Source organism: Procambarus clarkii, chromosome 14 (genome assembly GCF_040958095.1).
Source record: "Procambarus clarkii isolate CNS0578487 chromosome 14, FALCON_Pclarkii_2.0, whole genome shotgun sequence".
Lineage (NCBI taxonomy): Eukaryota > Metazoa > Arthropoda > Malacostraca > Decapoda > Cambaridae > Procambarus > Procambarus clarkii.
In genome coordinates, this window is record NC_091163.1 from 1,136,792 (window position 1) to 1,147,809 (window position 11,018).

The 11,018-nt window shown below is 49.4% G+C and overlaps 1 protein-coding gene across 1 annotated transcript; it reads left to right on the forward strand.

Moving 5' to 3' along the window:
* The first annotated feature begins 4,222 nt into the window (after positions 1-4,222).
* On the forward strand, positions 4,223-7,444 carry LOC138364650 (uncharacterized). The gene has a single exon (XM_069324624.1). It carries the CDS (start codon positions 4,223-4,225, stop codon positions 7,442-7,444), a length of 3,222 nt encoding a protein of 1,073 aa, XP_069180725.1.
* Positions 7,445-11,018: the final 3,574 nt, after the last annotated feature.

An 11,018-nucleotide genomic window follows, 5' to 3' on the forward strand; every position in this document is an offset into this window, starting at 1 on the left:
ATTTAAGTCCATATAATTGCAACCCAGTTTTCATTAACGTATTACATCCATAATTGCGCGTGATTAATAATTTCTGTGGTGAATGCGAGAGACGGGTTGAGGGAGGCGGAGACGCCATTGTGAGAGAGGAGGCATCCCTGGCGTGAAGAGTGGCGAGACACATGGTAGTGACTGGGGAGTTTATCGACAAGTATTACATTGATACCCGGTCAACAGTTAACAATTACTTATCCACGCGTTCTATAGTGCCCGGCCAGTTAATAACGCATCAACAATTGAAGCCAAGACCCGTAATTACACTTAAATTACAATTAAAGCTCAGTTTTGACCTCTGGTTTCCACTGAGGAACCCAGGGTCGTAACAGATTGTTTAGCCTTTTAGTTGTGACTTGTTTCGTTGGCATAGGACAGTGGGTGTTATAAAGACTGAGAGTTTTTTGAAGAAAAGATTGCACTGCAAGGTTGATGTCCCCTATGTTACCTAATTCAGACTCCCAGTTGATATTAGCAGCAGCAGCTATAAAATTGCCTATAGAATTTTCATTGTGCAGCCTAAAGCTTATCTCCCTTGCCTCTAGAGGTGGTTTGTTAATGTTGGTTAGGAGAAATGTGGGGTAATGGTCTGTAGTGCTCTCGATGATTATGCCTGAAGTAAGTGGAGAGGTTATGTTGGTCCAGATGTGATCAAGAGCTGTGGCAGTACTATCAGTGATTCTAGTAGGTCTAGTGATTAAGGGTATGAGGAAGCAGGAATTCATACAGTTGAGGAAACTAGCAGCAGGGTTTTCAGGCTCGCAGAGGTCAACGTTAAAGTCCCCAGAAATAATTAAGTGGTTTTTGTTCAGCCTGTTCTCTAGTATTAGATTTCTAAGGTTAGTGTTAATTTCAGTCACATCAGTGTTAGGAATCCTGTAGACTGCTCCCACAGTCAAGACAGCATCGTTACCCTTGACTCTGAAACAGGCAAATATATACTCTCCATAAGGGTCTCTAGATTTAATTACTTCCAAGCAAGTCAGTTCTTGGTGGTAGTAAAGAGAAGTACCATCACCTCTTTGTATAAGACGACAGTTGTAAATAGCTGAGTAGTTAGGTATGTTGTAAAGTTGAGAAGTGTCCTTTTTTAACCACGTTTCAGTAAACACTTTCAAAGCTGGAGAAATTGCTGACCTAGAGAGCGTGCAGAGATCCTTTACTGCTAGAATCCACTCAGTAAAACATCTAAACTATTGGAACCGACTAAAGAGCCTAAATCTGTATTCTCTTGAGGGCAGGCGGGGGAGATACATAATAATTTACACGTGGAAAATAGTAGAGGGGCTGGTCCCAAACCTGCACACAGAAATAACATCACATGAGACCAGAAGACATGGCAGGATGTGCAGAATACCCCCGTTGAATAGCTGAGGTGCAATAGGTACTTAGAGAGGGAGATCTCTATCAACATCAGAGGCCCGAGACTGTTCAACACGCTTCCACTACACATAAGGGGCATAACTGGCCGACCCCTCACAGTGTTCAAGAGAGAACTATCAACATTAGAGGCCCGAGACTGTTCAACACGCTTCCACTACACATAAGGGACATAACTGGCCGACCCCTCACAGTGTTCAAGAGAGAACTATCAACATTAGAGGCCCGAGACTGTTCAACACGCTTCCACTACACATAAGGGACATAACTGGCCGACCCCTCACAGTGTTCAAGAGAGAACTATCAACATCAGAGGCCCGAGACTGTTCAACACGCTTCCACTACACATAAGGGACATAACTGGCCGACCCCTCACAGTGTTCAAGAGAGAACTATCAACATCAGAGGCCCGAGACTGTTCAACACGCTTCCACTACACATAAGGGACATAACTGGCCGACCCCTCACAGTGTTCAAGAGAGAACTATCAACATCAGAGGCCCGAGACTGTTCAACACGCTTCCACTACACATAAGGAGCATAACTGGCCGACCCCTCACAGTGTTCAAAAGAGAACTATCAACTTCAGAGGCCCGAGACTGTTCAACACGCTTCCACTACACATAAGGAGCATAACTGGCCGACCCCTCACAGTGTTCAAGAGAGAACTATCAACATCAGAGGCCCGAGACTGTTCAACACGCTTCCACTACACATAAGGGACATAACTGGCCGACCGCTCACAGTGTTCAAGAGAGAACTATCAACATCAGAGGCCCGAGACTGTTCAACACGCTTCCACTACACATAAGGGGCATAACTGGCCGACCCCTCACAGTGTTCAAGAGAGAACTATCAACATCAGAGGCCCGAGACTGTTGAACACGCTTCCACTACACATAAGAGGCATAACTGGCCGACCCCTCACAGTGTTCAAGAGAGAACTATCAACATCAGAGGCCCGAGACTGTTCAACACGCTTCCACTACACATAAGGGGCATAACTGGCCGACCCCTCACAGTGTTCAAGAGAGAACTTAATAAGCACCTCCAAAGGATACTTGATCAACCAGGCTGTGACTCATACGTCAGGCTGCGAGTAGCCGCGTCCAACTGCCTGGTTGACCAGTCCAACAACGAGCAGGTCTGGTCGATGACCGGGCCGCGGGGACGCTAAGCCCCCGAAATCATCTCAAGGTAGTAGTAGGCATCCATCAGTCTCAGGAGACTATGGAGTTGCGCAGTGGTGTCGGCCTGGTCTGGAGTGGGTTACCTCAAGGTAACCTCAAGGTAAGGTACCTGCCGAAGCCGTAAATGCCAAAAACTGTTCCATTTTAACGTCAAACTTGAAAAGATCATCAGGACAAATGGGGGGACCTTCGACAAGCCGCCGGCTTTCTGTCCTCGTCGAGGCCACTAGTGTTAATGGCCCTCAGGTAAGGTAATAATCAGAAGGAAGCGCTAAGCTATTACGACTATATAGGGGATGACGGTAATACTATGAAAGAAAGAAGATGAGAGGAAAGAATAATAGAAAAAGCGTAAGAAAAGAGAAAAAGTAAAAATTAAGAGAATCAGCAGAGGATAGATAGAAATGAGGGAATGAAAAGGAAGAATAGTAAGAAGGGGTATAAAAATAGAAAGGTAAAGTCAGAATTTCTTCTTGTTTTTCCTTAGATTGTTGTATCCAAGCACAGCGACTTCGTCTTCAGAAGGATATACAGTACCTGCTTTAGAGAAAGTTCAACGTCGGACAACTAATATTCCTGAACTAAGTCGATTCTAATGCCAGGAACGACTGAGGGCCGGGGGGGGGGCTAGGAAGGAAGGAATTATCAGGAGAAGCGCCAAGCCATTATGCCTATATAGCACTGGGAATGGATCGGGATAAGGATTTGGGATGGGACGGTGGGGGAAAGGAATGGTGTCCCAACCACTTGGACGGTCGGGAATTGAACGCCGACCTGCATGAAGCGAGACAGTCGCTCTACCAACCAGCCCAAGTGGTTGAGGGGGGGGGGGCTAACAACACAGCAAACCAGACATAACAGAGAAACTGTTATGTCTGTTGCAAACTTAACAAGCTCAAACAAACAAACTTGTTGCAAACTTAACAAGCTCAATGTAGGACGGAAAACAGAAGATGCTTTTTCACCCATAGAATTGAACCCAAGGAACCGCCTACCCGCCGAGGGGCGGGTAGGCGGTTCAAAATCAATTTCAAAATCAATTTCAAATCAATTTCAAAATCCAGCTCGACAAAATCCCCAAAACAAATAAAGGTAGCTTCGACAAGCCTCCTTTTTTTCCTGAAAAAAAACTAAAGATACCAAACAGAAAAAAGTCGACTGGCTCTTCGCCATCTTCCGGGAAAGAACTAGCTGGCTCTTCACTTCCTGGGAAGAATCAGCTGGCTCTTCAACCTTAATAGCTAGACGTTAAAGAGCCACCTTTCAGGGACGCGCCATCGGTCCTCGAGTTTTGGAATCTCTGGATCCTTATGGCCGTGCTTACTAACGACTCAAACCAATACGCAACACCATTTTCCGAAATGTTACCACATTCCTTCAAGAACTGCAGTTGAGAAGTCATGTAATCAACGTCGGTAAGCTGCCGGTGGAGCCACTTCATCCAAGAACACCCACCCTCCCCCTCCCGCTTGGGTCGGCTCTTAATGAGCACGTCACATTCTGCCACTAAATATTTCTCAGGGTAATTCACTTTAAAGCTGATTTGCAAATCAAAGCAACCATCGAGTGAGTACATGGTCATGTTTACATTGACCAAGGGTTCATGGGTGAAGTAACCCATGGCGAGCGTGGGGTTCCATTCTTCTAAGGTGAGCTTGGACTCCAAATCTTCCTCAGTAGACGGAGAGTTCACTTCTTCCACGATGTACGTGGGATTCACTTCTCCCATGGTATATGTGGCGATTACTTGGGGACCCAAATCTTCTACGGTTAGTGGGGAACCCAAATCTTCTATGGTTAGTGGGGGACCCAAATCCTCTATGGTTAGTGGGGAACCCAAATCCTCTATGGTTAGTGGGAGACCCAAATCCTCTATGGTTAGTGGGGAACCCAAATCATCTGTGGTTAGTGAAGGACCCAAATCTTCTACGGTGAACGAGGGTTCCCCACTGGTCGAGGGTTCCTTGCTGGTCGAGGGTTCCCTGCTGGTCGAGGGTTCCTTGCTGGTAGAGGGTTCCCTGCTGGTCGAGGGTTCCCCACTGGTCGAGGGTTCCTTGCTGGTCGAGGGTTCCCTGCTGGTCGAGGGTTCCCTGCTGGTCGAGGGTTCCCTGCTGGTCGAGGGTTCCCTGCTGGTCGAGGGTTCCCTGCTGGTCGAGGGTTCCCTGCTGGTCGAGGGTTCCCTGCTGGTCGAGGGTTCCCTGCTGGTCGAGGGTTCCCTGCTGGTCGAGGGTTCCCTGCTGGTCGAACCCAAATCTTCTGTGGTTAGTGGGGGACCCAAATCTTCTATGGTTAGTGGGGAACCCAAATCTTCTGTGGTTAGTGGGGAACCCAAATCTTCTGTGGTTAGTCGGGAACCCAAATCTTCTATTATTAGTGGGGAACCCAAATCTTCTCCGGTTAGTGGGGAACCCAAATATTCTATGGTTAGTGGGGAACCCAAATATTCTATGGTTAGTGGGGAACCCAAATCTTCTGTGGTTAGTGGGGAACCCAAATCTTCTATGGTTAGTGGGGAACCCAAATCTTCTATGGTTAGTGGGGAACCCAAATATTCTATGGTTAGTGGGGAACCCAAATCTTCTGTGGTTAGTGAGGAGCCCAAATCTTCTGTGGTTAGTGGGGAACCCAAATCTTCTGTGGTTAGTGGGGAACCCAAATCTTCTGTGGTTAGTGGGGAACCCAAATCTTCTATGGTTAGTGGGGAACCCAAATCTTCTATGGTTAGTGGGGAACCCAAATCTTCTATGGTTAGTGGGGAACCCAAATCTTCTATGGTTAGTGGGGAACCCAAATCTTCTATGGTTAGTGGGGAACCCAAATCTTCTATGGTTCGTGGGGAACCCAAATCTTCTATGGTTAGTGGGGAACCCAAATCTTCTATGGTTAGTGGGGAACCCAAATATTCTATGGTTAGTGGGGAACCCAAATCTTCTGTGGTTAGTGAGGAGCCCAAATCTTCTGTGGATAGTGGGGAACCCAAATCTACTGTGGTTAGTGGGGAACCCAAATCTTCTATGGTTAGTGGGGAACCCAAATATTCTATGGTTAGTGGGGAACTCAAATCTTCTGTGGTTAGTGAGGAGCCCAAATCTTCTATGGTTAGTAGGGAACCCAAATCTTCTGCGGTTAGTGGGGAACCCAAATCTTCTGTGGTTCGTGAGGAGCCCAAATCTTCTATGGTTAGTAGGGAACCCAAATCTTCTACGGTTAGTGGGGAACCCAAATCTTCTGTGGTTAGTGAGGAGCCCAAATCTTCTGTGGTTAGTGGGGAACCCAAATCTTCTGTGGTTAGTGGGGAACCCAAATATTCTATGGTTAGTGGGGAACCCAAATCTTCTGTGGTTAGTGAGGAGCCCAAATCTTCTGTGGTTAGTGGGGAACCCAAATCTTCTATGGTTAGTGGGGAACCTAAATATTCTATGGTTAGTGGGGAACCCAAATCTTCTGTGGTTAGTGAGGAGCCCAAATCTTCTATGGTTAGTGGGGAACCCAAATCCTCTGTGGTTAGTGGGAGACCCAAATCCTCTATGGTTAGTGGGGAACCCAAATCATCTGTGGTTAGTGAAGGACCCAAATCTTCTACGGTGAACGAGGGTTCCCCACTGGTCGAGGGTTCCTTGCTGGTCGAGGGTTCCCTGCTGGTGGAGGGTTCCCTGCTGGTGGAGGGTTCCCTGCTGGTGGAGGGTTCCCTGCTGGTGGAGGGTTCCCTGCTGGTGGAGGGTTCCCTGCTGGTCGAGGGTTCCCAGCTGGTCGAGGGTTCCCTGCTGGTCGAGGGTTCCCAGCTGGTCGAGGGTTCCCTGCTGGTCGAGGGTTCCCAGCTGGTGGAGGGTTCCCTGCTGGTCGAGGGTTCCCTGCTGGTCGAGGGTTCCCTGCTGGTCGAGGGTTCCCAGCTGGTCGAGGGTTCCCTGCTGGTCGAGGGTTCCCTGCTGGTCGAGGGTTCCCAGCTGGTTGAGGTTTCCCAGCTGGTCGAGGGTTCCCCGCTGGTCGAGGGTTCCCAGTTGGTCGAGGGTTCCCAGTTGGTCGAGGGTTCCCAGCTGGTCGAGGGTTCCCTGCGGGTCGAGGGTTCCCTGCTGGTCGAGGGTTCCCTGCTGGTCGAAGGTTCCCTGCGGGTCGAAGGTTCCCTGCTGGTCGAGGGTTCCCTGCGGGTCGAAGGTTCCTTGCGGGTCGAGGGTTCCCTGCTGGTCGAGGGTTCCCTGCTGGTCGAGGGTTCCCTGCTGGTCGAGGGTTCCCAGCTGGTCGAGGGTTCCCTGCTGGTCGAGGGTTCCCTGCTGGTCGAGGGTTCCCAGCTGGTTGAGGTTTCCCAGCTGGTCGAGGGTTCCCAGCTGGTCGAGGGTTCCCAGTTGGTCGAGGGTTCCCAGTTGGTCGAGGGTTCCCAGCTGGTCGAGGGTTCCCTGCGGGTCGAGGGTTCCCTGCTGGTCGAGGGTTCCCTGCTGGTCGAAGGTTCCCTGCGGGTCGAAGGTTCCCTGCTGGTCGAGGGTTCCCTGCGGGTCGAAGGTTCCTTGCGGGTCGAGGGTTCCCTGCTGGTCGAGGGTTCCCTGCTGGTCGAGGGTTCCCTGCTGGTCGAGGGTTCCCTGCTGGCCGATAGTTCTTCGGGAGGTTCCTGCCCGTGTCCGGAATACCACTCGTGTAAGCCACGTAGCCGGAAGGCATTTCCCGCCAACACCAGCAGAAAAGCGAAGCAGATCATTCCCGCCAAAACCAGGGAAATTAACAAGTTGTTGTCGTCCAGCTGCGCCTGCGCCCTGAGGACTACCACCTGCCTCTTGAGGGTCTCCAGGCGGAGGATGGAGCCAACCAGGGGCAGCCAGGTCAAGATCCCATTCCTTGTCACCTGCAGGTGACGAGGAACCAGTCGCCAGACCACAGGCAGCGAGGCGAGCCAGGTCCACATCACTGTGCCCCGGGTCAGGTCCTCCTGCTGCTGCCTGGAGCCGGGGACCAGGAAACCAAGGAGAGGCCAGGACGCGAGGGCACCCCTGAACCTGGTCTCCTTCAGGTCCAGGTAGACGGCCGCCAGGTGGCAGTAGCTGCGGGCTATCAGGTACTCCACGCCCAGCCAGGTCTTGAACACGCCCAGGAACATGATTATTTTATTGTTAAGCAGCATTTTGATCGAACTTAATTATGGAAACTCTGAAACAAAAATCAGTCCTTCTTAACTGAAGCTATTTGCCGTTTTTTCAGAAAAAATAGGATGGGGAATATGTATCTAGATAATACCTGGTTGATGGGGCTCTGAGAGTTGTTCTACTCCCCGAACCCGGCCCAAGGCCAGGTTCGACTTGTAATAACTCGGTTCAACAGGCTGTTGCTTGAAGCGACCCGCAAGCCCACATATCAACTACAGCCCGGTTCGTCCGGCACCAACCGGGCATGTGTGCGTGCGCGCGCGCGCGCGTGTGTGTGTGTATTCACCTAGTTGTGTGTATATGTGTGTGTGTGTGTGTGTGTATTCACCTAGTTGTGTGTATATGTGTGTGTGTGTGTGTGTGTACTACCTAATTGTACTTGCAGGGGTTGAGCTCTGGCTCTCTGGTCCCGTTTCTCAACTGTCAATCAACTGGTGTACAGGTTCCTAAGCCTACTGGGCTATATCATATCTACATTTGAAACTGTGTATGGAGTCAGCCTCCACCACATCACTGCTTAATGAATTCCATCTGTTAACTACTCTGACACTGAAAAAGTTCTTTCTAACGTCCCTGTGGCTCATGTGGGTACTCAGTTTCCACCTGTGTCCCCTTGTTCGCGTGCCACCAGTGTTGAATAGTTTATCCTTGTCTACCCTGTCAATACCCCTGAGAATTTTGTAGGTAGTGATCATGTCTCCTCTTACTATTCTGTCTTCCAGTGTAGTAAGGTGCATCTCTTGCGGACTTTCCTCGTAACTCATGCTTCTTAGTTCTGGAAATAGTCTAGTGGTATACCTTTGAACTTTTTCTAGCTTCGTCTTGTGCTTGACAAGGTACGGGCTCCATGCTGGGGCCGCATACTCCAGGATTGGTCTTACATATGTGGTATACAAGATTCTGAATGATTCCTTACACAGGTTCCTGAATGCTGTTCTGATTGAGTACTCACCTAGTTGTACTCACCTAGTTGTGCTTGCGGGGGTTGAGCTCTGGCTCTTTGGTCCCGTCTCTCAACTGTCAATCAACAGGTGTACAGGTTCCTGAGCCTACTGGGCTCTATCATATCTACACTTGAAACTGTGTATGGAGTCAGCCTCCACCACATCACTTCCTAATGCATTCCATTTGTCAACCACTCTGACACTAAAAAAGTTCTTTCTAATATCTCTGTGGCTCATTTGGGCACTCAGTTTCCACCTGTATCCCCTAGTGCGTGTGCCCCGTGTGTTAAATAGCCTGTCTTTATCAACCCTGTCGATTCCCTTGAGAATCTTGAATGTGGTGATCATGTCCCCCCTAACTCTTCTGTCTTCCAACGAAGTGAGGTTTAATTCCCGTAGTCTCTCCTCGTAGCTCACACCTCTCAGCTCGGGTACTAGTCTGGTGGCAAACCTTTGAACCTTTTCCAGTTTAGTCTTATGCTTGACTAGATATGGACTCCATGCTGAAGCCGCATACTCCAGGATTGGTCTGACATATGTGGTATATAATGTTCTGAAAGATTCCTTATACAAGTTCCGTCCTTATACAAGGCCGTTCTTATGTTAGCCAACCTGGTATATGCTGCTGATGTTATCCTCTTGATATGAGCTTCAGGGGACAGGTCTGGGGTGATATCAACCCCCAGGTCTTTCTCTCTCTCTGACTCTTGAAGTATTTCATCTCCCAAATGGTACCTTGTATCTGGTCTAATGCTTCCTACCCCTATCTTCATTACATTGCATTTGCTTGGGTTAAACTCTAACAGCCATTTGTTCGACCATTCCTGCAGCTTGTCCAGGTCTTCTTGAAGCCTCAAGCTGTCCTCCACTGTCTTAATCCTCCTCATAATTTTGGCGTCGTCAGCAAACATTGAGAGGAATGAGTCTATACCCTCTGGGAGATCATTTACGTATATCAGAAACAGGATAGGTCCAAGTACAGAGCCCTGTGGGACTCCACTGGTGACGTCACGCCATTCTGAGGTCTCACCCCTGTTATGATCTCAGCCTGCAGGAGAAACGAGTCTCCCTCCTTGAGAGTTATTCATCAAGCCTGACCTGATTAGAAGGTCTAGCAAATATTGAGGTGATAACACATATGTAAAATAGTTGCTTGGATATATATAACAATTTGAGATTATGGGCAATGAAGAAGAAAACAGATAAATGACTGGCTAGGAGATGTGGACATTTTGCTGGAGGCGTGAGGCTCGCTTCTGGAGGGGCTTTGACCTCACTTGAGGCCAGACATCGCAGGGGGAAAGCCGCGCTCCGTTGAGCTCCCGTCAGAAGGGAACCCCTAGTAATATATCTCGAAGAGAAGAGAAGTGTGCAGACGTACCAGCTGTGGAATCGAGTTGGGGACGTGTGGTATCAAGTCCTGGGCGATGAGAAGTGTTTATTAAACCGCCCAGAGGTATTATTGCAGACCGAGGAAGCGCCCTGACCAAGCTTCGTCAGAGGGAGGAGCGCCCTCGACCAGACAATCTGTGGTAAGCACGATATACGCCAGTTCATAGTGGTTGCATGTAGTTGGTCGTGTTCCCAGCGACAGTAGCAATGTTTATTGATAAGTTAGACATGTTTTGGTGAGGCAGAAAGCCTGAAATAAGAGAGTGGAGAGGGAGGAACACGGAGCGACATCCACCTCCTCTGAGCGCTGGCAGGCAACTGAGGGAGCCCGGCTCCTGATGGCGAAGGACCCTCCCAGTGTGACTCACACCCGCCAGGCGAGGTGGAGTATGGACCTGCCCAAAACGGGGGAGTCCACTCTCACAGTATGTAGAGGACAGATAGAGGTTTGAGGCAAACATATTGTGTGATTATTTTTGTTTATGTGTTGAAGGGGAAACATTTTTATTGGAGTGTCGATGGGTTGCAGGTTTGTCTTTGGGGAAGAAGTTGTTGAGAACTTCGAAGCCAGCACAGATGAAGTAATTGATGAGACTCCAAGGTGGTGGAGCAGAGGACCTCGAGCTGTGAGGGGAAGCAGTGAAGAGGAGTGTCACGTGCTTCTGTAGAGGTGGTGAAGCACCATAGTTGCTCGAGGGAACTTCATGGTGTAGCAGCCAAGAGAGCTGTGGAGGACCCTAGCAGAAGGGTGAAGCACAGTAGTTGCTCAAAGAAACTTCATGGTAGCAGCCTGGAGGAGCTGCAGAGGATCCTGGTAGTTAAGCCCAGAAGAACCTGAAGATATCAGGGTAGTGAACTTCCAGAGGTGGAAGGGAAGTTCTGGTGGATTACTTGCAGGGAGTTGATAGTGTTTGGTTGTCATTAGCGTGCAAGACGCAGTGAGAGGTGAG